General features: G+C 39.8%; 1 protein-coding gene across 3 annotated transcripts in view; it reads left to right on the top strand.

Annotated features, from left to right (window-relative positions):
* Positions 1-27,865, top strand: part of SLC1A2 (solute carrier family 1 member 2) — an 88,878-nt gene that overhangs the window by 27,095 nt on the left and 33,918 nt on the right. For all 3 annotated transcript variants that reach the window (XR_009486919.1, XM_059849246.1, XM_059849245.1), the window contains exons 2-3: positions 26,025-26,164; positions 27,297-27,449. Coding sequence is in view for 2 of the 3 variants with exons in the window: in XM_059849245.1 (XP_059705228.1) it covers positions 26,025-26,164; positions 27,297-27,449 (293 nt within the window). In the remaining variant the exon portion in view is untranslated. The remainder of the gene's footprint in view (positions 1-26,024; positions 26,165-27,296; positions 27,450-27,865) is intronic.

The raw sequence follows: 27,865 nt of genomic DNA, 5'->3' as shown, positions 1-27,865 counted from the left end.
ACCTAGAACCTATGTCCGTGCCAACACAGCAGATTGAGACAGAAGGTGAAAAATGGAAAATTATTCTCAAGAAACATCAGAAATTCTCACCAGCATATATTGATAAAGCATTTTCCGTACAAGCCTTTAATATCTGTTTTCCCTCTCAAGGCAAAAGGTAGGTGGCATAAAAGAGTTTGGATGCAAATTCACAGAGATCATACCTGTCCTTGAAATAAGTAAGATCTATTTCAAGCTGATTTCCTTTCTGGAAGACTTCTGGGAGGAAGAGGAAGGTAAAAGCAGAAAACACACTGGCTTTTAGTTTGTACAGCTAGAATTATGAAGGGATGCCATGCAAGGACCTTAAATGTTTTAGTGGCGAGTAACTGGAAAAGGGTCTGGGGAGAGCTCTGGGCTAGGTAGGGACTATTGAAACAAGTAATTTGTCTACTATCACCAGCCCAAGATAAAGACTGCTCCTGTGCTTTCTCCTGGGTTTCTGTTGTGAGGCTCTTATTTGTGTCATTTTTAGGCTCAGGAGATTGTCTATGAGAGGAAAGCAGCAGAAGCCTTCAGGCTCTGCTCTGAGTCTCTCTGCATTTGGTGTGGCACTGGGCAGTTTGAGTCATTGCACTGATGGGGGCTGGCATTGTTCCCCAGCGTGTGTGCTGCTGGCCTCCTCAGCCAGGGAGCAGCTCCTCCTGCCCCCCTTCAATCAGACTTCCATGTTGAAGCTAAAGTAAAACAGCAGTGGAACCTCTGTAATTCTGTAGTGGCCTCAAACTCGTTTCAGCATCTTAATATTGCTGTCGTGGAAGCATTCCATTTGTGTGAATGAAGGTACAGGGAATTTTGGCAATTCACCGAAGTAACAGTTAGCTCATGACAGAGTCAAGGACAAGTCTGAAGGAGTTGTAACTCTTCAAAAAGCTACTAATTAACTAATTAATCATTAACTGGCTTATCTCCACTATTGCCGATCAAGCTGAGATGGCTTATTCCATTAAACTTTTTCCTTAGCTATGCCAAATTGTCCTAATAGTTGCTAATAGCACTTATATTCTGACTTAAATCCACAGCAGGGGAAAAACACTGCTAAAAGCACAGGAGTGTGTATCTGTGTGTATTAGCAGATAATGTGTCTCCTGTAAGGCAGTTGGTGATGCCTGCAATGAACTGGCTTCAGTTAGGCTTTTGAAAGAGTTGCCAGGTGTCATAAAATTCCTGCCTGCGTTTCCAGTCCAAGATCTGCCTTCCTATCAAGTCTGCTGCACAATCTCTTTCCGGATGGTTGACATTTTTTCACAGGGTTCATCAGTTGTGAGATTTTATGTTTTTTTCTTTTTCCTTTGGCTCGATTTAAAAAGGCTGGGCCGATGGGCAGAGCTGCCACTAACCTTAAAGGGAAGAGGATATGATCAGAAATGCAATTCCTCTGCTTTTTTTCTAGAGCCATTGTAGTAGTGCCTTTAAAGCATATTTGTGTAGAACATGGAACTTGGATTTTTTTTTTCTGGACTGGTTGTTTTTATGTGTTTTTCAAATTTACAAATATATACATATATACATATATATATATAAAGGTATTTTCCAGATTCCAATGAATTTTGTATTTTTTAATAAAAAATAAACAAACAAGTGCAGAAATCCTGTTTGTTTTTCAAACCCAGACTGGGAAATCTAGACAGAACGAACATATCAGCAAGAAGCTATGGTTAACAATATCTCTAAAGGGAAATGTTTTAAATATCCTGTGCACTGCATGTGTAACAGCTAAATAGGATTTTTTCAGTGTTTGTGGCCTCCTCTTGTTCTGTTTGCAGGAACTCTTCCTGAAACAAGGGGACTGATGATTCTTTTGAGTTTATTTCAACTCATGTTAATATTGCATGCTTTAAAATTAAATCTGCTTCTTCATTTGAAGTTGAGCTGTACAGTCCCAAAAAGCCAGAAGATATTTAGCTTAAGGAAATAATTAGTTATTTGTTTGACAGTATTGTATGGAACCTTTTTTCCCCTTAAGACACTGAGCACTATTTTCAGTATCCCCAAAAGGAATTTGTATAGCAGATTATTTCCATGCTCCAGTAATAAAAGTTTGGAGATGGAAATATTCTTTGATGGCATTGTAGATGCTAATTGCTGTGGTAAAATAAAAGGTTTCAAGCTCCCCTCTACAGCATATCAATACTGAATAATGATTTTTTTGATTGCTTGAAATATTCATATTTAAGCTAGAGAAAACTGAGCTGGGGAATGTAGTATAAGTCTTTGGAAGATGTGTCACATGGAGGAAAAGTATGGATTAGTATCTGTGAGATTGTAGGGAATAACTCTATACTAGACAGGAATAAAATTGCTGCTCCTACCAGTTTAGTCAGTCTACCTTTTTGGACAGACATGTAAAGAATGAGATTTACAAAAGCAGGAATGGGATAGCTCCTTCTTCCTACTCAGGAGAATCTTTCCTGGCATGTAGCTCAGTATTTTCAGAGCCAGGAGCCCACATGCTCCTATCAGGCAGCCCTGAGGTTTGAGTGTTTTCTCTGAAAATGGCTAAAAGAAGTAGGAATCCCCCATTAACTTGAGTATGGTTTGGCTCAGGTTCAAGAGCATGGAGTCTTAGAAGAGCAGAGGAGATCTGGGTCCTGTCTCAACTTGTCTAACCTTCAGCAAACCTCTCCTGTTAGAGCCCTGCAGGTTTAGATGATTGTGCAGTTCTGGAGAGCTGTATCCAAGGGAAACATGCTCTGTTCACACCTGTAGGAAGGTGAATGCTGAGCTGCCTTCTACATCTGGTCATCTCAGCTGGCTGGGAGAGTAATGGGGGCCTTCATTCTAGCTCCTTTCTGCTTCCTGTGAAGAAGCTACTGATTGAAAAAAAAGAGACCTTGTGCAACTATAGCTTTAGATTTTTTATCAAGATATAATCTGATCATTGTCATGCAGCTGGCTCAGAAGGCAAATCAACCACTGTCTGGGTAAATGCAGTGCCATGATGGGGCTTGGAGGGGCCTAGCTCATCCTAGCCAAGGATGGCATAATCTGAATCTCTTATACTCCTATAAAATTTTGTAATATATCAAATGCCCTAAATCTCATACAGTTTCCATGACAATCATTAATTCTGATTATTGTGGCATTCAGTTACTTTTCCTGTCTGTATCCTTTTTATTGGCTGTGGAAAAGGGCTTCTGAGGCATCTGCTAAAAAGGGATGCATCCATTGATAGATGAATGACCTTTAAGCAGTTTGGGTCAGGCTGAGTAATCAGACAGGCTCCTTTTCTAAAACCTTTAGCATTATCATTTCTGACAAGCACGTGAGACCATGACACCGTGTCTTATGTACAGGCCCCAGCATTAGGAGGCTGCACACAGCTCACAGCCCAGGAACTTGTCTCCACATGCTGAGCTCAGTCTCTAATGGCTGAGCATAAGGAAGATCTTTCAAGGTTCTTTTTTCCTTGAAACCAGAGGTGAAACTGTGCTATGGACATGAGTAGAAGTATATAAAGTAGATAACAGAGCAAATCATCCTTGTAAAAACCATCTTTCTTGTCACCTCTACGTCCTTTGAACCCACAGAGGTCTGCAGGAGCAAAATATGTCAGTTCTAGAGCTCGCCTGGTCTGGACCTGGGCAGACTCAGACGTGAAATCGTTTACATCAACTCAGAGGTTTCAGAGACTTTAGCAAAATATTTTCAAACAGCAGTTGTTTTCCCCTCATGTTTGTTTTTTCTGTTGTTGGTTTTGAAGTGTGAATCAAGGTTGTACCTATTTCTCTATGAGTAACCAAACAAGAGAAGAATCTGCAAAAACCAGCAGCTAAGCACAGAGAGTGATCACAGTGAGGGCATGTTGTTTGCTGTCTGCTAACCTTTATCCCGAGTGCCAGTCACAGATGCGTCTCCTGAAGCATTATTAAAGCAGGAGCTAAACCAAAGCTGCTCCATCATAGAAAACATTGTGTACTCTCCAGCACTTCTAATTGCACAATAGTGCATGGTTTGTGCTCCTCAAAGATTGAGGTTTGAGTGTACCCAGGGAAGTTTGCTTTGGGGGAGATTTTTTTCCCCCTTGTACATTAAAATTAAGTAAGAGAAGGTGTCTTTCTTTATGAGATCTTGTCCTTATCTTTAGAAGTTAATAGCTCCCATTAAAATGTCCTTCTTTCTGTTTTCCTTGTGTACACTCCTTTTATGTCAGTATGCAAAGTTATGAAACTGGAGTTAGGACATTCACATGCATTTACAAAGAACAAAGGTGGCATTCATTCAAGTTGTTTGTGGTGTTTGCTTTCCTACTTCTGTATTTCTTTATTAATAATCCTTCATTTTGAGTCTTTATCCTGCATTTCATACATCACTTTAGTTACAGATTGCTTGGCATGGGTACAGCAATTTCAGCTGTTTAAATACATAGTTTGACACCACCACCACCTTTTTATGACTGATTGCAGTGAAAAATGAATGTTAATTCAGACCATGGAGACATTAGGGTGGAAAAATCCCAATCAAGGAGCAGGAAGAATTAAATACATAAGCACTGTGAAACTTGTAGGCAATGTAGGATCAGACCAGACATCCAGTCTTCCTTCAGATCTATGAAAATATTGAAGCCCTTGCTAGCCAGATGTTACTTTTCCTGCTTCAAATACCACCTCATATGCTAAAACTCCTCAGCTGAATGTGTCTCCTTATCATTAGGCATAGTTTCAGGATCATGCCTCAGTAAAAAGTGTTTTTTTAAAAGCCACTTTTTGCCTGCCTCTAGGTGAGTGGAAGGCACAAGTGAGCTGCTGCTGCTGCTCCTGGTGGCACTGTTCTCTGTCTAGCACAGCAGGTGTGTCACAGCCTGTGCCAGGAGAGACAAAAGGGAAGAAGTCTGGCTGCAGAGCAAAACAGACTTTGCATGACTCCAGGGCAATACAGTTGCAGTGCTTCTGTAAGAGCTTTCTTATCCTACATCCTCCTCTGGCAATGGATTTTAGGAACAAGCTCTCCTGCCCCAATAGCACCATATGCAGGCTGATGTGACAAGGCTGCATATTTGCTCATTGAAAATGTAAACAAACAAGAAATGTCTGGTTATTAATTCTCTTTCCTTCACATACACGTTTCCTTTATACCACCGGCTGGAGCCATGCTGACTTCCTCAGCAACTGGCAAAAGACACACGGGGGAGTTGGTGTTCTGGCCAAATTCCACTGCAAGCTTTATGCTAAGGGTCACTTTCACAACACCAGTTGTCATTTCACAACTTCTATGTTGAGAAGTGTGAATGTTTCTATTGTCTGGATTCCTCTTTAGAAGTTTTTTTCCCATTCTACAGTTAAGGGAAGTAAGAAGCATTTCATATTGAAAAGAGGCTGTAAGTTGGGCTGCTGGACCTGTGGAGGCATGCAAAAGCAAATAGTGAATAAAAATATTGAACACTATTTTTTTAAACTCTGGTTGTTTACATCCAGCACAATCTTCTGTATGAATTTCAAGTTTCTGGACTTATGTGAGGTTTAACATGGTAGATTTATAAATATATATTTCATTTCATTTTTAAATCTGAATTGCTATTGGCATTTTTGGTTTGGTTTTAAGTTCATAACTGTTCTGTGGGTTTAGTCTAGTGAACACAGAATGGATGCAGCATTTACTACAATAAAACATATAATCCAGCACAATGACCATGGAATAGAATGGGTAAACTGGGTTCTTCTGTTGCCTTTCTGGCAAGCAGTAGTGGGCCAGGTGAAATCAAAGTTTTGTTTTTTGTTGAATGCCATTTGTTCTTCTCCACAAGAGCTGCTTGGAGAAAGACTTGAAGGACCCAGGTTGCAATTATGTAAGTCAGTAGTGTGCTTTCAGTGTTCATTTCCCTCCCTTACATATGGAGTATTTATTTTCCTCCACTTTTGTGTAGGAGAAATGTGGGAAAGAAACTGCCTACAAAAAGTCAGGGTCAAGTACAAGTTGTAGGAGAGGTGGAGTGAGTTTCACCATCAGATTGTAGTTTTGTGTTGAATAATTTTCTTGCAAATGAGTTTTCACCTTTCCTGTCCACAGTCCAATTGTACTTGAATACAGCTCTATTACTTGGTGCATTCTAGCTCATGCTTCTGTGAAAAAATTCCTATGGCACTTTACTCTGCAAATTCAGAGTTTCAAAAGCTCTTAGAGAAACTGCAAATGCATTTCTGCATTTAAGACTATTTTCTAACATGTATGCCTTTTATATTTCTCAACAATGAAAGATTTGGCAAGGGAAAAAAGTGTTCAAAGATGCAGACCTGTCCTAACATTGCAGATAAATGTCCTAACATTGCTTATTGTACTACATATAATTTGAGTTCTTCTATTTCTTTGTTACAGATTACAAACATGCTTATTAGTATACTTTGGACATATTAGCATTCATTTTTATGTCTCTGAGTTAACCTGGTTTAACAGCTTCTAATACTATCTTTTTACGTAACCATTTTTGTGTTAAGGCTGCTAAAATGTTTCCACTGTTGCTTTACTTTTGTTTTCTAATAGGTTTTGCTTTTGAGGGGAAAAAATTCATAGATTTTATGTGCAAACATATATATGGATGCTCATAATCTGTATCTATAATAAATATGTATTAGCAAGAAAAAACAAAATCAGCAGCTGTGATTTTCTTTTTTTGCTTTAGTATAAAGATTCACATTTCAACCTTTGTAATAATTAATGTGACCCCTAGTCAAGAATCAGCAGAATAGGAATTGTAAATCTACTGCTAGTTTAACTCCTCTCTGAGGTTATACACAAAGGAGTGGTGGTATGAGTATGTATCTTGGCAAGTAGTGATGATATGTTTGTTTTGGTATTGCATGTTTGCATTTGATGGACCTCCTGGGATTTTTCTTGCTTATATTTTATTCAAAGAGCATATGAAGACCACATATATATTGCTTTATTTGTGTTGAACAAATAAAGCAATATATATGTGGTCTTCATATGCTCTGTTGAGCTGAGGGGTTTATTATTCAAAAAGAAAAGCATTAAATTGCATTAATGATGCTGTCACAAACTAAAACATAGGGTTTCCAGAATTCTGTGATGGTTCATTTATTTGTTATACAAATATGGCCCAGATATGAAGGAAGTTTAAGAAAATTGAGGTAATTTTGTGAATCTGATTTTATAGCAGATATTTAAACTGCCTAGAGGATCTGTGTGAGAAACAAATGTGCAAGCAGAGATCTTGGGGCATGCTTTCTTTTCCTTGTATGGAAATCAATCACTTCAAACTAAACTCAGATCAGAGCTCCCCTGGCTGGGTTATCAAACTGTCACTATGTGGTATTGCTGCTGCCTTGCCAGAGTAGTTGTAATCAGGGTACCCTGATGGTTTCCCATACTTCTTAATAGCTTGGGCTAAAGGAGGCATTGTGTCTGGTGATGGGAGGAGTAAATCATGTTAATGTCCCTTACAAAGATGAAAATATGTGTGGACTTTAGGAAATCACAGACCTTCATTTTAGTATATCTAAAATGGGAATGTGTTCCAAACTTGTGCTGAATTTTTCTCAAGCCCTGAATTTTGACTAAGCTCTGAATTAGGAGTAAATAGGCAATTGAGAGACATGGTAATGTCCCACATGATAAATTCCTTTGTACCTGGGGAAAGATATTGCTGAGCTTTATGTACTCCTAATTTTGGTCACTCATAGAGCCAGGTCTTCTCTTCCCATACATACCTGTACAATCAAGAGAAAGAAATCTCTCTTCTGACAGAAAAAAAAGAAAAGAAAATAACCCAAGACAATTCCCAAGTGGGCTGAGGCCTTAAAAAAATTGTAAAAATATATATCTGTCAATGTGTGAGAGGTAGCAGCTCAGAAAATAAATTAAACATAAGGAGATTAAAGGGACAGGCACGTGAGAGACAAAAAGAGATGTGCTGACCTTGCTTAACTTGATAAAGCTAATTAATAAAGAGGGAAAACACAGTTCAGGACTCAGCATGAAGGTGAACTTTCTTTTAGGTGATGCTTATTAGCAGTCTGGGACCTTACTGTACAGAATAATGGTCTGAAGAGCTATTCTTTCTAGTAGAAGTAAGTGAGTCTAGACTGTAACGTGCTAGTTCGGTGACTTTGTAGAAAACCTGTGAATTATTTTGTTCTTAGACTCTTTTAAGCAGAAAAGCTTTTCACTGGGAGGCATGGGGGGACCAACCTTTTATGTTCCAAGGTAAGAGTGAAGGGAGTTGAAATGTGGCCATTGGCAAACACATGAATAAAAGAAGGGACATCCCCTCTCAATTAGATCTTATACAGTTGTAATGACATTAACACTTCTTTCATATAAAGCAGGAAATGAGAAGAGAGACAAAATAAGTAGATGTTAGCAGGGACATTGAAATGAGTGACAGAAGACTCATTTATGGAGTAATGGATACCAAGTGTATTGTTTTACTGTTAAAAACTGTAGTAACATTCTGGTGAATTTCCCCAACCCTCACCTTCTTTTATGCTACATACAGATAAACCTTATTTGAAGGTAAAAACAATACTGAATTTAACATGTTTAATAAAATTGTGTCTGTACTATAAAAATACTGTGTTAACAAAGCAAACCGATTTCCATGTAATGGCTTTAAAAGTAGATTTTCTGCTAGTGCAAGTGTGCATTTCATCATACCAGGCACTCTGTAGCACACTTCTGCAAGTGCAATAACAAACCAAGTTGTTTTTAACCCAAGTCATGTGTGAGAGGAGGGAGAGCAATCAGAATAGTGTGTTTTTCCTTCATGTAAACAACACAGGAAACTGGGTAACAGGTTCTGGCATCCTGGGCCTTTGATGTTATTAGTGCTATGCAATGCTGGTAGAGTGAATAGTCAAGTTCCATGACTCTAGAGATGAGTAAATAAAAAAAGGAGATGCCAAGAAGATTTTAATTTGTTAAAAACACACAGTAAAATGCACAGGTTCTATATTTTCATTCAAAGGTCAGATTCTATATGTTAATAGAAGAGGTTAAGGCCTTGTTTTATGCTTTTGCTCTCTGGTGTATTTTCATCCTTACCTGCCTATACCATATTTGTTCACCCTAACTGTTCGTGTTTCAGGTTTATCTTTAACATAGGTGAAGAATGTATTTTCTCATCTAACACCTATGCTTTCTGTTATAAATAATCCCTTGCAAAACACCTGTGAGTCATTTTTTGTGCTAATAAATTAGCAAGCAAGGCAGTACTGAAATGCAGGGTAAAAGCTATGTGTGTAAAAGTGTTCTGCATTGGTCTTTGCCATGGAAGTGATCAAATGACTGAAACAGAGAGCCAGAGGCAAACATGCAGAGGTCATTAATTGTGGTTCTCACCACCTGCCTGGCTTGTGAGGGCAAGGCCTGCTAGGTAACTTGGATTTGAGGCACCAGCAATAGTGGTGGTGTAAGGTGCTGCTCTGCCCAAGCCTCTTCTGCAAGTCTGCACCAGCTGTCAAGCCACTGTAGGGAGTCAAGACAGCTGCAAGGGGTGTACCTCCAGCATAAACCATACTCTCTGGCTCCTGTCACTCTAGAAGTGTGTGTGTCAGATTACCTGGGTCATTTCAGATAAGTCTTCTTCCTTCCAAAGTGGAGCTCTCGTCCTGTTCAAGTTACTAAAAAGAATCATGGTCTCCTACATCAAATGAAGATTTTTTTTTTTTTCCATTAAGTGTTTTAAGCTTCAGTTGCTGAAGAGTTTAAAGCTGAATAATGAAGAAGGAGGCAGAATAGGAATAAATCCAAGGTTAAAATAAATTGAAATATTTTATAAAATTATTTCATTGCCATCTGTCAATTGTAGCCCAGAATACAAACACTAGAGAGGAGTTAGTGGGTGTCCCCAAATTTTCATTAGCCTAGAACAAAATTTGAGCTCCATGAAATTCTTAGGAAACTGGATTTTCTTTTAGCCCAGTTTGCCTTCAGACACTCTATGTCAATTCATAAAGTCCTTGTTGCAGGAAAAACACACCATTTTTTTTACCAGCAAAAGGTGTGCCCATTCATCTCCAGTAGATTTCTGCTGTGTAGCAAGAGGGAGAAGAGAGCTTTCTTTTTGTGGGTGGTACTGTTATTGCCAGGCAAAACCCTTCTGAAATCTGCTGGAAGTAAAACTTCATAACATGTTAGGAAAGCTGAAGAGAGTACTTTTCCAATGGAATTTATCTTTGTGGCAGCTGGTAGGGAGAGTTTACTGCAAGGAATTGAAGCAAAGTGTGCTTTTCCCTCTTGAAGGTTCAAGTGAACCTGTCAAGAAATATAATAAATATAGTAATTATGGTAAGAGGAGTGATGCATTGGTTCTGGCTTGAAATTTTTCAAAATGTCACTCTCATACACTTCTAGAAGGTGACTTTTACCTGAGTTCTGGGAAGCCTGCCTGCGTGTGCAGCATGGCACAGCTGGAGTTTCTCTGCAGGCGGGTGGTGGGGGACAGCAAGGAATGGGGAATGGCCACCTGCTGCTCTGCTGCTGTGGAGGAGAGGTGTGGGGACAGATTAAGGAGATGAGACAGGGAGAGAAACTGGTCAGGGAAAATGCTGAGGGCTCCTCTTCAAGAAGTTAATTCTTTGATATTTTCTCTAGAGAAAATACTTTGATTTTGATGAATCCTCTGGTTTCCATCAGCTGAAGGAGTTTGCTCATCGTTTTTGGGGATGATCACAGTGCTTGTGTAAATGTCCTGGAGGACACTTGTGTATTCTGAAACATTCTCTGACCAGTGCCATGTGAAGGATGCAGTGGCCAAAAGGTCACAGGAGGAGTTTGCTTTGGCCACTCACCGAGCAGTGGGGTAATATTTGGGCTGCACCAATAGCTTAAAGAAGCATTAGCAGCAGAAGGATCTGAGTTAAGGGATTCAAGAGCTGCAAGACTGAGCTGTATTGTGTTACAGTAAATGAAGCTGTGAAAACCTATAGTTTTAAGTAATTAGAAAGTAGCAGGGTTACTGTATGAGACTTGAGCTGTGCAGTAAGAGAGAGGGAAAGAGAATTGAAAAAAATATGAGGTAACTTCAAGTCAGTGACTCCGTGATCCCTCAGGAAAGACACAAGAATGCATGGTCACAGATTTTTCATTCCCAGAGCTTTTTAAATGTTTCAGTAGTACAAATTTTGTGCTTTGATTGGTGTTACCTGTTAGTCAATCTGGCAGATAAGTACCAGAAATTAAACTGCAGGATACGTGGGTAGGGCAGCAGAATTTTAAAGAGCATTTGAAGAGAATGCTTCTTGAGTTAGGTTTGCTGTGCAAAACGTCTAAAATTTTCCTACTTAAATCTGTATACTAAATATGTAGCCAAAGACAAGCAATTGAAGTAGTACATACTGTATTGTTTGCAGGGATGCAAAGCTAGGTCATATACTCTGAGGATTTTTAATAGCAATTTCTTCACAAACCTTAAAGCACCTGCTATAAGGTGCTATAAAACTTTGCATCATAATTTCAGTTCATGATTAAAGGGACACAACCACAGCATTATTGGTCCAGTGTATTTTTAGTGTGTCCATTGTGGCTGCCTCTCCCCCTTGTTGTTTTGGAAGAAGCAGTCTGCTGAAGAAGAAGCTGTAAATGTAAATGATCAAGACATGCACTGGCTTGCACTGAGGACCCCTGTGGTCACTGTACTGACAACCAGAGCTTGAATGAGAGTGCCAGGAATCAGAAGCAGTATGGCCAGCTGGGACTCCAGCTCACTGCTGGCTACAAACAGCAGGACAATGGCAATGAATCATTGCTTCAAGTGTCCTTTGCTATTAAAGTTTTGAAGCAACTAAATATAAATGCAGTAAATAAAAGCAATATAAGCTAAAACCTCCTAACTATATGGAATTTTCTAGATGATCTGCATATAATAAAAATAACCATTAGAACCTTTCAAAGCAGTATTAGCTTCAATGTCCATAAATACTTAGAAACCTAATATTTGGTCATCATTAAAAAGATAAGCTAGGATATGTACAGCCATTAGTTATAATTTGATATTTAGGCATCAGTTGTTTGCAGTTTAAATCTCCATTTAAATTGGGTTTTTTTTATGAGAAGTTGCCTAGGAAGTTCTAGGGCTGTATCTTCCTGTGGTTCAGTGGGTAGGAACCAGTTCAGCCAACCAGATAAACATGTTCTTAACTTAAGGAGATGTGTAAGAGCTGCCAAGCTAACACACAGCTGTGTCCCAGGAGATCTCTTTTCATTAGATTAAAAGACCAGAAGATCTTATTTGGGTGTGATATGTTGTAAAGTGAGCCTCCAGTTGTGTGCATTTCCTCTCATGTTGGCCTGGGGACGAGCCAGTGACAGCTGAGCAGTGTCATGCTTCACACAGTTTTACTATCCTGTTTCCAACTCATGTGGAGACATCCTTTGCTTAGACCTTTACTGTGTGAGATTTTTTTATTTCTTGGCAATAACTTCCTCCAAAAGTGAGTGAGATTTTCCACAGCTCCAACTTTAGGTAAACATTCAAGTGACTTTAGTAGAAATGTCTGTAAAAACTCAGCAGAAGCCTTAGGATTTACCTTATGGGAGTTCATTGTGGATTTATCTTATGGGAGTTCATTCTATTCCTTGGACTAAAGCACCCTGCTATACATCACCATTTTGCTGGACATGATGTTTACATAGTATGCTTTGGAATTCACAATGGAAAACAGACATAGTGCATGTGGTTTGGGTTAAGACCATTCTGTAATTTATGACTGGAGATATAGATGAGTGTAATTTAAGCTAAAAATCTGCAAGCTTTCTACTTGTGCAGCATGTTCTACAGAGGTTCCATCTTAGAAAAGCCATTTCAGGCTTGGTGTCTCCTTATAATCTCCTTTATAATCCGGATTATAAATCTCACAAGGCAGAATGGGGAAAATTGCTTGTGGTATGTCCTTCTGCTTCCTTTTTCTAACTTTGTATTGAAGGAATCATACAATTTGTGTTGGGATAACACTTGAAATCCTCAGCCCACAGCCCAATGAATGCCAGGACAGTACTCTGGGAAATACTGTGCTACCTGCTTTTCTTATAGCCATGTCTTGGGTGTCTAGAGTTGCTCAGTGCCAGAGATTTCAAACCCAGTTAAATGACCCCTCTAGTTTTACCTGCTTCACTCTTCATATTAAAACACCATGGAATAACTGGAAAATTAAACATTTTAGGTTTCCACTGACAGAAAAATTCAAGTTTCCTTGTTTGAATTTGGGCATGGTTAGAAAATCCATCCTAGTTTTCACAGAAGCTCTTGGATCTTTTTGCAGTGGCAGTAGTTGTGTCATGCAGAAAACCAACTTCAGCAGCTCACAGAAATGTAACTTGCTGTTGAGCCTCACAAGTTTTGGATATAAAGACTTGTCTTCAACACTTACACAGTAACCATGCTGCTGCGTGTTGAAGGTAAACACCTCTCTGAGAAGGCACCACCAAACTCAACTCAGTATTTCAGTTGAGACTACTCCAAGTGGTGCTGCAGTCCAGCAGACAATATTAAATAAGCGAGAAAAATAAAGTGTTTGAGAAAATGCCTCGTTAGGATAGAGACCTTTGGAATGCCAAAAAGAATCTTGTTCCTGCTATTGATGACATTCTCTCAACTCTTTTGCATCTATAAAATGAGTGGGGGCAGACCTGGGGGAGACAGGCAGATCCTTTGATGGAGTGGTGCATGCCCTGAGGGCGTCACATGTATAAGGTAGAAAGCAACCCAATCACCCATCCTCAGGTGCATAATCCTAAATATACTCTACTTTCTGAAAGCTATTTTGTATTTATGAGCTCCCACATTAATACTGTGGGGTTTCTGGATGTAGCTTCCCAACAGACATCTCTGATATATTGGTAAGAGAGAACAAGAGAAGCAGATCACCCAAGCAACCTGTTTATGTGAATGTCCATTCCATTTCATGCAGCTATTAGAATAAACTACTAGTCCATGTGAATAGGAAACTTTTTCCTCCTTTCCCAAGGTTGTGGTCAAAGTGTGGTTACCACTGTTTTTCATTTATTTTAAAGGCACAGTATGAAAAAAAGGCTCCACACCCTGCTTACAAAGGCAGATGAGACAAAGTAAAAGATGCTTTATACGGGTGAAAGTCATTGCTGGTTTTAGGACTTCCTCTGTAAGAAGTCCTTTTGATTCCAGTAGATGGCATGCACTCTTCAAAGCTTGCTCTGTGTGATCTCAAATACTGCTCCAAGGAGCACACGGAGCTCTCCTTGTAAACTGTATCCCAAGGGATTCCGTTATGCTACATGTGATTTCTATAATCTCTTTAACATACTACAGGGAGCTGGTATGTCTTCACAACTAAGTTTCTTCACTTTTTCAGGCCCAGCCCAGAAAATTTTTGTTGAGATGTTTTTCAAGAGCATGAGCAGTTTGGCCAAAGCAGTTTTGTTGGAGAAATAGTTGTGATGAAAGCAATCTGAATGTCTGACTACAACAAAAGTGTAGTAGCATTAAAAGGGAAACAGTCATTCTAGGTAAGAAAAGCTAAAAAAAGAAAAGAAATAAGAGGAAAGAATGGCAAGGAGTTTATTGAATGGGATGCTTTTAAAGCTAAATATCTCATAAGGCAAGAGAAAAAGCTTAAAATGTCTTTTTTTTCTTTTCACCCTGTGAGGTAATATTGTACTGGGGAACAAATACAATCTGTTTATAATGTTGTGCTATGAGACTTCAGCACTTTCGTAGAGGTTCTGACACTCAGAGATTGCAGTGATCAAATTACTAACTTTATAGTTGTAAACCAGATTTTGGAGAACAGCTGAGAAAGACCATTATCTGTACTCAGAGGAGAATTAATAAGAATCCATTAGGGTACGTAGGAGCAAATTGGGACTTTGAGTTTTCATACACTAATTCAAATTCTGACATTTTCTGCATAGAAGTTCAACTGTTTTCTTGTAGGCTTCTTAGTGGTTGCTCTTTGTGCAATTTCTGACTCTATCCACAACAGTTTCTGGAAGAGAGCTTTTCCCCACAGGAAGCACTGAGGAATGTTTTCAAACAGAATTAGTGCTGGATGCACTGTTACATGCTGGTTCATTGACAAACATCTCATGAAAATCAATGCATTTTTTAGTGCATTTTTGTTTGCTTTTTATTATCTGAAGCCTTGTCAAACTTGTATCTACCTGTGCACTTTACAGGATTTAGAGGAAAATACTGAAATGTGAAAGGTCACCTATCTCAGACCTTTGCCCCTGGCTGTTGGAGAGTGGCTCTGATGGTGGGGTTTTTTTATCTTGATTTTTCTAGTCTTCTGATTGAATATGCATAGCAAACCTAGAGCTATTCAGTCACTTCTCAGAAAATATAAAGGGCTTTTAGTACTTGGAGATGCAAGTTTTTGGACATGTAGCTTCTAAAGCATATTGGAAAAGAAATACAAAGTTTTGGTATAAGAGGGAACTTTTGTTTGCAGGTTAAAGCAGTAACACCTGTGGTCACTGTTTTTAGCTGGAAAATACTTTGGAACTGTTTTGAAATCACTTGGAATTTTACAGCACAGCATGAGTAAGACTCCTGAGGCATTAGATGGTAGATGGGCATTTTCATGCAGCTATGAAAACTGTAGGGAATTTTCAAAGTAGATAACAACAGTCATGATGGGATGGGCATAGAGGGTTTTCCTAATTTTTTACATTTTTTCTTCTCATTAATACGTATCGCACTTTTAAAATAAATTGTTAATACACAGACTTGATGAAAAAATAAACTAAGCAATTGAGATCCCCAGTGATGTGTAGATGACTGGTAATAACTGTTCAGATTTAGTAAAGACTTGCTTAGTTGTAGAGTTCTGATGCACGGGGGGAGTTACATGGCCACTAGAAACTTGTTCTGTGTCATTGATTTGGTCAAAAATCACTGGTGTAGCCACCTGCAGTCACAAACCTGTGACAATTTACTTCAGGAAAAAAAAGTGTTTCAAGAGCCATTACTCAACAAATAAATTCATAGGAGAAACTGCATTTTGTTTCCCCTTGTCATGACAAATTCTTATTCTTACTGTCTATCTCAATCGGAGCTCCTTGATCAGTCTCTCTTCCTGTGGACTATTCTGAACTATACAAACCCCCCCCCACTCTTCTACTCCTTTTTGTCCCTAGCCAGCATGTCTAGGAGCTGCTACATTTCTGGTCTTCTCACATTTTCTCTGGCTTAATCTTTGCTCAGTGCCCTTGAAAACTATGCTAATCCCCAGTAATTTCATAGCCTTTTTCTTTGTGCTGCCTGGTACAGCTCAAGTAGAAGCAAAAGCAAGGTCATGATTTTACTTGTTTCAGAGTTTCTGAGGATGTAAGGAAAGAACTTTTTGCACAAAGCACACTGTTATGGTATAATTTGCTGTGATGAAATTAGTATGATTCATCCTTAATTCTTCATCTCAGCCTTAGTGCATAGTTCTTGGGTAATGAAGCATGCACAGTCCCAGGTTGTTACACCACTATAAAGCCCTATCAGCAAATTGGCAGATATTCCACATGTGCATTATTACATAAATGACTGATCATCTTTATGGTAGGTATTATACTGTCTGGTCTAAACCACACTTTCTTGCTTTAGACTCTGAATGATGCATAGAATAGCATCCCTGGAGGTAGAAATGCACCTCGTTTATTCCAAACAAGAAACGAACTGGTGGCCCTTCTTGCATATAGAGCTGATATCCCTCTAAAGTCTGAAATACAGAGTAAATCTGAATCTTGGCAGGGACTGTGGAAGCCTACAAGGACACTTGTCTGTGTGAGGTCTGAATAACTACCTTAGCTTTGTTCTTAGAAACTGTAGCTTAATCTTTTTCCATCAGGCTTTGTCGTGACACTTAAATCACAGTCAGTTAACTCATACACTCCAATGCACACTCTCTTTGAGATGTTCAGGTCAGGTTTTCATAAGGTTAGGTAGGAGATGCCTGAAGGCAATGCTCTGCAGGGCCCCAAAGGCACTGCAGGGCAGCCACATGGAAGGACATGAAAAGCTTCCCCATGGCTCCTTTCCATCAGACCCACCATGCAGTGAGTGCAGGTGGGGCTACACATCTCCCATTTTGCAATTTACTGCAGAAATTCCTCTCTCTCTCTCATCATTTCTATCAAGTAGGTGTTATCCTGGTTTCTTTATCCCTACCTACCTTACACTTCCAAGTAGTTTCTAGGGATGGAGGTACATACATATCTGTATAAAATACACTTGTCTTCTTTCTAACAAAATCCATGTGATTCAATGTGATCTCTTGCCTCGTGTGGTTTATGGTGTAGGGTTCCATGAAAAGTGAACTTTAGCTCATGATCTATCCATAGAGACTAATATTCTTTTCCACACAACATGCTATGAAATGCTCCACAAAATCTAAGCTGTGAGTCAATAAGAAAAATTGAGCACAGGAAAAGGCATTATCCATGCATTGTGGTCTGTCTAAAGAGATTACTGAAAGCCATGTATGTGGCCATACACAGGATGTGTGATTATAAATAGAAAAGAATTCCTGCCTGGCAGATCCATCATCTTTACCTCTCTTGATATTCAGATGTAGTGCTGCAGCCTAGTTAATAAATTAGTCAATACATTAGTCAGTCTGACATAAACAAACCTTGAGAGCGGGAAAAAGTCTCACTTCCACAGTGATATATATGTTTGTGAAAAGACCTGGATAGATATGGAAAAAAGGATCATACACCTGTAAAAAATTAATGTGATATTATGTTTCATTTTCCTTTGAACCTGCTATCAAGTACAGACTACTCTCTCTCTCTACAGGACAATTTAGCTTCCCATGCCAGATTTAAAAGCTGAAGAAACTCTAAAGGAAGCATTTAATGAGTAGAAATCCCAGGACTAATATAATAGGGTTTTTAGAGCACAAACAAATGTAGCATAAATTTAAGGATTGCAAACTCAGATGAATCATGAAGAGTTGCTTTCTTAAATGATCTCATGGAACAATACTTTAAAAAAAATCAGAAGAAAGAGATGAAACTGGTAACTAAATCAGAGTAAGAAGTCAGGTCACATGGACCACTGTTCTTCAGGTTCAGTGAGGATGCTGCTGATCAGCCACTTGAATATATAACTAGAGCATCATAGAACTATTTAGGTTGGAAAAGGCCTTTAAGATAATTGGGTCCAACTGTTAAACCTTCATTGCCAACTCCTCCACCAAACCTTGTCCCTAAGTACCACATCTACACTAACTAACTCCAGGGGTGGTGACTCAACCACTTCCCTAGGCAGCCTGTTCCAATGCTTTTTGGTGAGGAAAGTTTTCCAAATTTTTAATCCAAACCTCCACTGCTGCAACAGGAGGCCATTTTAATTGTTTTATCCGTAGTTGCCTGGGAGAAGAGGCCAACCCCCACCTGGCTCCACCCTCCTTTCAGGCAGCTCTGGGGAGTGCTAAGGTCACCCCTGAGCCTCCTTTTCTGCAGGCTAAACAATCCCAGCTCGCTCAGCCTCTCCTCACAAGACTTGTGCTCCAGACCCTTCCCCAGCTCCATTGCCCTTCCCCTGGACACATTCCAGCATCTCAATGTCTTTCCTGTAGTGAGAGGCCTGAAACTGAACACCAGGTTCAAGGGGAGGACCCAGCACTCTGTCTTGCTGAACCTCGTGCAATTAGTTTGGCCCATTGATCCAGCCTGTCCAGATCCCTCTGCAGAGCCCTCCTGCCTTCCAGCAGATCAACATTCCCACCCAGCCTGGTGTCATCTGTGAACTGACTGAGGGAACACTCATCCAGATCATTGACAAAGATATCAAACAGGACTGGCCCCAGCTCCGAGCCTTGGGGAACACCACTGGGGATTGGCCCTCAGCTGGATTTAACTCCAGTCATCTCTGGGCCAGCCATCCAGCCAGTTTTTAACCCCGAAAATGGTGCACCCATTCAAGCCATGAGCAGCCAGCTTCTCCAGAAGGATGCTGTGGGAAATGGTGTCAAAGATTTTACTTAAGTGGATGCAGATGACATCCACAGCCTTTCTTTCATGCACTAAGTTGGTTACCTTGTCATAGAAGGACATCAGGCTGGTCAAGCAGGACCTGCCTTTCACAAGACCATGTTGGCTGGGCCTGATCCCCTGGCTGTTCAGATATGCTTGTGATTATACTCACTCTCATGGTTATATTAAACTCACAGAATGTGCAGTAAATGCTAACTCAGAGGAAACAACATGGCTGTAAATTATTCCAGGGAGAAGAGTTCTTTTTCCTGCTAAAAAAGGCAAGTCATACTTGAGGTGTTGCTTGTAATGTCAGTCCCTAGGCCAAATCAGGCTCCATAGTAAATCTCCACTCATAATTCATTAATGTCTCACAAATAAGAAGAAAAAAGCCTACACAATGCACTTAAAATTCAATAGAAGGGCTTAGTGGCAGCAAGCCATTTAAAACCCTTGTTACTGCAGACTCTTTTGCAGACTGAAGCTTATGTTACTCTTGTTTGTAGAAGCTTTGTGTATTTGGTTTTGCACTTTTTCTATTTTTGTGCAGAACCTGAGACCTGACCAGATTATTTTACTGGTATATAATGCAACATTTACAAACTGAACATTACATAGCAGGAGTGATGCCAAAGCTAATGTGTGTTTTCCACAGTAAAAATATTTCAGCTGTTTCACCAGCATGGCCTGCCATATTTTGGCTCTATGTGCTGAGCTTTACCTGTTCCAGTGTGGCTTGAAAAATATATCTAATATAAGAAATGAAACCCCCAAACTATAGCAGAGGGCATGGCACAGCAGAATGATATAGTCCGAAACTGTCTCCCTAAAGAAGCTCAGCAGCTGTTGTGATATAATTAATTTGAGCAGCAGAAAACACTATTTGAACTCAAACTAGAAGTTTCTTGGTGAGCTCATTCATGAGCCCTAATTTCAAGAGAGTTGTGGCAGTTTGGACTCCTTCCATCCAGCTAGTGAAATCCCTTTTGTCCTGGTGATGTTCCGTAAGTTTTCCTAGTCATTCGTCTTTTATCTAGCAACCAGAGCAGGCCCTTTCCTACATATGAGTCAGGAGTAAACTGATCATGGGGTGGAGCAGATCCATACTCCCTCTTCCTGTCATGAACACAGCATGTAATCCTTAATAATTAATGTTATACTGTCTCTCCAGGGAAGGGGGGAGAGATTAGCTGCTAGCAAATATTCTTCAGGGCATATTAAGCTCTCTTTTGCTGCTATGCAATCCCGCTGATTGCTAGGAGGAGCTCTGTCAGTGAGGAATTACCAAGGTTGCTGTCCACCAAACTTCATCAGACCATTTTTGGCATGGCTTTTCAGCTCCAACTACGTTTGAACCACTTGTCTAAGTACTACGAAATTGGCAAGACAAGATCTGCAGTCCGTTCACTTTTTATTCTGAGGTCAAAAAAGCTGATTCAACTTTCTATGCCTCCTCTTTTTTCTTCTTTCATTAAGAACAGTCCTTCTAGGAACAATTGGGCTTTTGTAGCTGCTGTTTACTCATTGCTTCAGAAGAGACCAGTGCTTGGTCTGACAATAAACATGTAGCTCGAGAGAAGTTCTTAAACCCTGATCTTAAGCCTGTCTGTCCAAGGTTGTTTTCTCAAGAACAGCTCTTGCTACCTCGATTGAAGTAATTGTTCAAAACAAAGCAGATTTTTGTACTGAGAATACCTGCTTGATTAATTGACAGAGCTGAAATACCTTGAACAGAATAAATACGGTCTCTGTTAATTTACCTTGTCCCCAGCATCTGTTTTCACTAGCCTTGTTATGGCCTTTGCCTACATTTTTCATTTAAATGAAAGATTATTTTTTCCCCTCTAGTCTGTAATCTAGGTTTATGCCAAGATGGGGGAGTGTCTGGGAGACAGAGAGTTCTTTCCCTGTAACTGACTGAAAAATAAAAGGGCATTGTCACTGAAGCACTGTGTAAATCATTAACCCTTAACTTTTGTGAGGAAAGGAGTTACATTTGGTAGCAAAGGAAAAGCAAACATCTCCCCCAGCCTTTTAGTTCTAGAAGCTTCAGTGTGAATACAAGAAAGAAATAACAAGTTGAAGAGCTACAGAGAGCAGATTGTCCCAGAGGGAACTGAGAGAAAACCTAAGGAAAATGCTTTAGGAGGAAATAGGAGCAAAACATACCAGGGACCTTAGTGCTTTAATAAATGATTTTCCTGCATTTTGGCTCATTATGTGTAGCAACCAGCAAGAGAAACAGACTACAGCCTAAAAAGTGCAGATAAATAGATTATCTCATATGGCACTGTATATCTTACATGCAAAAACTATCTGTAAATATTTAGATAATGTAAATTCAAATGTTTATGGACAGATTCTTTTTCTTGTAACTTGTGCACATTGTGGCGATGAGGGACAGTAGCTAACTTTTTGATTATTCAGACAAGAGGTTGTTTCTTTGCTTAAAAGAGAATAAAATTGAAGTTAGCTCTGATACTAAGTTCTATTGATGCACTTATGTATCACCTTGCCAGGGTAAAGCATATTTGAAATCAGTGAAAATACAGACTGTTAATTTTGGGACAGTTCTCTACTCTACTAAGGTGAATAAAAAGAAAATCTCCTGGGCTCAAAGGAGTTTTTCTCTTTTCTAGGGAAAGCCTCAAAAGGGAGAAGGGTAGGTGACAGAGCTAAGCAGAACATCTTGCTAAATTATTCAGAAGCTACAACATATGTCTAGCTCTTGGTATGTGCTGTTTGGTATGATCTGCTGTTTCATGTGACTACTTGACTACTCATTTTCCAATATTTGGTTCATTTTTCATAAATCCTGTCAATGTTTTTAAGCATCTGTAGTTAGCAGTAAATATTATCATCTTTGAAGGTCTCCATACTTATGAGTTCTCTGTGGAGCTGATTTGGAGCTTAGCTGTTTGGCTGCTTGTCATAATGACATGAGAAAATAATGAGCAGAATTAATTTATGTCTTTATATTCTGGCCTCAGTGGAGTTAGACTAAAAGATGTTTTGGTCGGATGGGTTTCAGATAAGCATTCAGGATGGGCCCTTTGTTTGAACAACCATGGGAGCTCAGCACAATGGAACAATGATTCATTTAACTAAGGAAATAATTTGCATGTTTGAGAGATCACAGCTGCTAAAATGCATTCTTCACTGTTCTGTGATACTTCCCTATGTATGGAGGTACCATTAACATTGAAATTAAATTAAGGATGTTCAGATGTGTGCACTTCTGGTTGTTGGTACACTTCTGGCTTTGTACTTGAGTACAGGGCTGCCCATGAGCTGGAGTGTAGTCAAGCTCCACTCCATCATGCATTCATTTTTTTCCATCAGCATGAAAATGTGAAGCAGAAGAAAGCCTTATACATGTTTAAGTCCCTTCCCTGAATGTTTTCACATGGCACTGTGGTCTTCAGGGTAGGAAAAAAGCTGTGCATGCGAGCGTGCAGTTCAGTGTGAGAGGGCAGAGGAGTAGAACAGATCCAGGGGATCTGGTTCATAAGGGCCCTTACTCTGCCCTGACTTACATCTGTGCATCTTCCCCTGACTTCAGTAGGCACTTCTTGCAGTTATCTCATCATGTGGCTGCAGGTTTCAGGTGCAAAAATTCTGCATTCTTCTGGAGCCAAGTATCATTTACAAGATGCAAATAGAGGGACAAAACCAGCACAAGGAAGATGTCTCAGTCCATAAGATAGAAATTAATTTCCGTGACTCAGATAAACAGATTTTCCTCTTCTAGTAATTGGATAGAAAATTTCTATTGTGAAATTCCAATTTTGTCATGTGCTACACAAGAACCTTCTCTTATCCTTCATAGAAGGTTTATATTTCACTATTTTTTCTCTTCCTCTCCTCCCACAACATAGTAAAAATTCTGGAACAATACTTCCTCTCTGGTCCAGTGATAAATATCTCATTGTTGAAAAGCAGTGCTAACTCCTTTATGGTACCATTTTTCATGTTCTGATATTCATCTGTCATCACTTTTTGTAACATGGGTGCGCAGTTAGCATATTTTCTTACTGTTTTTTTTTCTTTAAAAAGCCCATACTTATCAGAATTTCAGTCCATGCTGAAGGTTCACCTACAGTCTTGAAGTAGATGGAGAGTGTAAAACTTTTGAAAAGTGGAAAAGGTTCCAGGAAGCCAAACTAAGATTAGCCCAAAGTAAAATCATCGAGTACTTCTGTTTACTGATCCATTTCAGTTCCACCCAATTATTTACTAGTGAGCAAGACTCCAAGGTTTTCTTTTGAATTAGTTTCAGCTGTCCATATTTCAGAGTTTCTGAGGAGTACATAATTAACCTGTAGTGAATAATAGGTCAGAACAAGTTATATATTTATGCTTGGAATGCAAGTGAAACTAGTTGTAATCCTCAGTTGCAAAGTTTGGATCCCAAGTTCCTTGGGGTTTTGGCCCATTTCCACCAGTGATTTCATGGCTTTGGGGCCCATGTGCATGAAAAGGGCAGACACTGTCTCATCTTTCTTGTAATTCCTCAAGTTGTGCACATTATCCCTTGGCTAATCCTTGTGTATCTCTGATACTTGCATGGATAAGTCTTCAAGAAGAAGGCAAGCTTCACACTTGAGCTGTCAGAATGTGTACTGGTATTCTTATTTCACTGTCAGCAGCACATTTTGTTGTGATCACTGCTGTGAAATATTTTTAAAATTGCAGAATAAAGATTACAGCACTTGGAGGGGTTTTCCCCCTTAAAAAAAACAGAGTATTTTCTAATGCATTTTCAAGTGGTTCTCTTTTATTAACCATCAAGTGTATTGGAAAGAAATGCAATTTCAATTTGAAAGGGAAAATGGTAGAAATATTTGCTTCAAAATGACTGGATTCTTGTGACAAGTCTAATAACTTTCTGTTGAAAAACTTCATAAAGGCAACAAGTAGTACAATATTAAAAAAAAAGTTTTGATTTATTGGGAATGGCTCAGTACTGAGAACACTGAAACTTTATACATCTTTTCATACCTGTTTGAGGTCTGTAAACCTCAGTCTACTGTTGTAGAGGAAGATTTTCTAAAATCTTGTCCTAATCTGGCGTAAGACCAGATCTCAAAAAGTATAATTTTCCTGATAATAAAAATTTTGTTCTTTACCTATCTCTCATATTTACATAGCCTTACCTTTTAGGGGAAATGTTTGATTCATAGTAGTATTTTTAATATTTTTTCTAATACATTTTAATATTTTGTATATAAAAAGGAATTGCTAACAATTTCTCAGCTATTGAGAAAATTAGAGGCATGACTTTTGCAGTCCTGCACCCATGTGTGCATCACTTTCTATTGGGTTTGCATGGCCTGCTTTTGGTAGCAGGGGAGGAGAAGGGGTGGCTTCTGTGAGAAGCTACTGGAAGCTTCCACCATGTCCCCCAGAGCCAACCCAAAGGTAGATGTGCTGCTGGCCAAGGCTTACCAATCAGGAATGGTGGTAATGCCTCTGTGATAACAAATTAAAGAAAAAAACCCCAAAAATTTATTGCACAGATAAGTGGCCAGAGTGGCGTGAGAACATGTGAGAAGAACAACTCTGCTGACACCAAGGTCAGTGGAGAAGGAGGGGGAGGAGGTGCTCCAGGCACTGGAGCCAGGATTCCTCCACAGCCAGTGTGATGACCATGGTGAGGCCCTGCAGCCACGGGGACCCACTGGGGAGCAGAGATGCACCTGCAGCCCATGGAGGAGCCCCATGCCAGAGCAGGTGGATGTTGGGAGGAGGCTGGGAGACCCGTGGAGAGGGGGGCCCTGTTCCCATGCTGAGGCAGCCTGTCTTTGCACCCTGTGTAAGAGGGACCCACACTGCAACACTGGGAGAGGCACAGTTGCCCATGGGAGGGACTCATGCTACAGCAGTTTTGGGAGGACTGTGTGCCCGTGGGAGGGACTCACATTGCAGCAGTTTTGGCAGGAGTGCTGCTGGTGGGATGGAGCCCCACTGGAGAAGTTCACAGGGAGCTGTCTCCTGTGGGAGGCACGCCGTGGTGAAGCAGGGGAAGGACTCCTCTCCCTGAGCAGTGGGAGAAGCCTGGGGTGATGAACCGACCGCCGCCCCCACGCCCTGTCTCCTTGCTCCTCTGGGGTAGGAAGAAAGGGTGGCAGGAAGGTGTTCCTAAGGACTTTACTTCTCATTATCCTGCTCTTTGTTAGTAACAAATTTAACTCATATCCCCCAGCTGAGCCTGTTTTTCCCATGATGGTGTTTGATGAACGATTTCTCCCAGTCTGTATTTCAACCCACCAGCCCTTTGCTAAATTTTCTCTGCCCTGTCTAGCTGCAGAGGGGAGTGAGTGAGCAGCTCTGGTGGGTGCCTGGCATCCAGCCAGCATCAACCCACTACACATTTCCTCAATTATAAACCAGAGCTAGTGAAAAAAGTTTTTCCTCTGAGCACTGCCAATTCAATGAAACCAAAGGTTTTCTTGGGAAATGAATAGTTCTCTAACTAATTTTCAGTGGCAATTGTTCAAGTCTCATTATAACCAAGTTAAAAGTATTCTCTTGACATCAGAATTCTGATTATATTAAAATAAAATGTTAATGTTGAAATTAAATGTTTTCAAAAGATTGAGCAAAGTGTTATTGAATGCTTTCTTTTGCAAATTAATCCTAATTTTTAAACTATTCTCCTCAGTTGGAATTAAATAAGGTATTAAAATCTACATTTTCCTGCTAATGAAAACTTTGTTCTTCAGCTGTCTCTTCTACTTAAGTAAACAGCCATGGTTTTTGGGGAAACTGCATTTTCTAGCTCCATACCAATAGTTTAGTCCTTGAAATATTTGGGATGATGTGTCGAGTGAATTAATTCTGATTCTATCTCTACCATTTAAGAAATAACTGCAAAAAATACTGTGATGGCTACACCTTTAGAAGGACACACCACTGCCATTTCAGAGCCTTCTTTGGAGCAGTAAATATGCAGTGTTTATAAAATGTGGGAGGTGGTGGAATATGCGTCAGATTCCCCAGTTATATGTGATGGAAGTAATCCAGACTTTCCTTTTTGGCATCTTGTGCTACAACTTCTACTTGATTTTCACTTTTTATTCTAGTGCCAACAATATGCCTAAGCAAGTGGAAGTCCGGATGCATGAAAGTCATTTAAATCCAGTGGAGCACAGATCCAGGAACATATGTGTGCAGTTCTGCCAGTCCCTCCACAGGAATCTGCTCCTGACTCTTACTGTGTTTGGTAAGCTACATCTGCTGCTCTGGACACTCTGTGTGTATCTGCGTTTGCTCCTGTGGCACCACAGCCCCTGTCTGTGGCCTTTAGCTGTTCCAGCTGAACAGCCAGAGAGTAGAGAGGATGCCTGTGGGCACTGCTTGTGTAGTTCAGGTGAGCACGGTATTCCTGACACAGCACAGAGCAAATCCACACCACTGAGGTATCTGCTTTGGAAAGGAGTATGATTTAAACCCCCAGGTCAGTGTCATCCAGCAGAACTGAATGCACTACTCTTTTATTCTCTCAGTGATTTGGGAAAGGAAAAAAGAAAAGATGAAAACTCTTCAAATTTTTCTTTTTATCTCTCAGTTTACACTTCACTGGTTTTAAGGTTTGTCTTTCCTCTCTGTAGGTGTAAGCCAGCGCTCCATGATCTCATTTTGAATATTGCCTCTGGCTTTAGCAGCTTCCATATACGGAACAGTTTGACATTTTATTGTGGTTCACTGGCTCTTTGCCTGTTTCTTTTTCACTGAAAGCCCAACAGCCATATGCAGCAAATTTGTAGACATACTCTTGTTATTGTTTGAAAAAACAGCTGCAACTGGTCTTGAGCTGCAAATTTCATCTCTATATTTTCAGCCTGCAAAACCACATACTGTTGAAGTGTTTGCCTTGAATCACCTTTCAAAGGTGTACCTGATGCTGTCCAAGAAAAAAGTTTTAAATATGCATATTTTTTTCATTGTATCAAAGACATAGTCATAGTTGCTGCGAATAGCAACACAAGCCTTGCTGTCCAGTTTTGTTACACTTGCTCTTGGGATCGAAAAAAAGGCATGCTGATGTAAACATAAAATACCTGTCCACAAAGATCATGTTATGAAAACAGACATGGCATTTTTCCCCCTAATCTATGCTTTAATAGCCTCAATCCTGAGCAGCAGGTTTAAGTTTTATCACTTTATCCACATAAATGATGAGGGGTTTGTTTCTGTTTTGAGAACATCAGCACCAGGAGAAGGATGCAGAGCATCAAAAAAAGGAATAAGACATGAGCCCTAAGAATCAAGTTTTCTTCAAAGATATGTGCATTATTCCACATCAGACAGTTCCTTCCAATACTCACCTGCTCCTTTTCTTGTTCTTCCCCCAGGTGTCATCCTGGGTGCAGTGTGTGGGGGTCTTCTTCGCCTAGCAACACCTATTGACCCTGACATCATCATGTTAATAGCCTTCCCAGGAGACATTCTGATGCGGATGCTAAAAATGCTGATCCTCCCTTTAATTATCTCCAGTTTAATCACAGGTAAGATCCATTAGCCATAAAGACTTTAAGATGCTTTCTACAGGTATCACCTGGTTTGCTTTTTGTGATGTAGGAAGAATTATGATGGGATCCTGTCAGCATTTTCCTGTTGCAGTGAGTATTTCAGAGTAAATTTCTGAATAACTTGGTTGGCTTTAGTATGTATATGCTCCAGTGAATTTATTTCCAAGCACATGCACGCATGCTACCATCAGAAATTTCTTAATAGGCTGTTTTATCTAATTTCTGGATTGGATCTTGCAAATAAAAGGGCCTGACACTAGTGAGCCTGGCCTTCTTGAGGGTATGGTGTCAGACCGTGACCAGTTTGCAAAAGTCAAGGGCAAAAGATGGTAGAGATCTTCTCTATTTTTCAATGCTTCCTCTGCAGTTAGCTGAAGTTTTAAATGCTTCTC

Source organism: Haemorhous mexicanus, chromosome 6, assembly GCF_027477595.1.
Source record: "Haemorhous mexicanus isolate bHaeMex1 chromosome 6, bHaeMex1.pri, whole genome shotgun sequence".
NCBI lineage: Eukaryota > Metazoa > Chordata > Aves > Passeriformes > Fringillidae > Haemorhous > Haemorhous mexicanus.
This window is presented reverse-complemented; position numbering and strand designations above follow the sequence as displayed.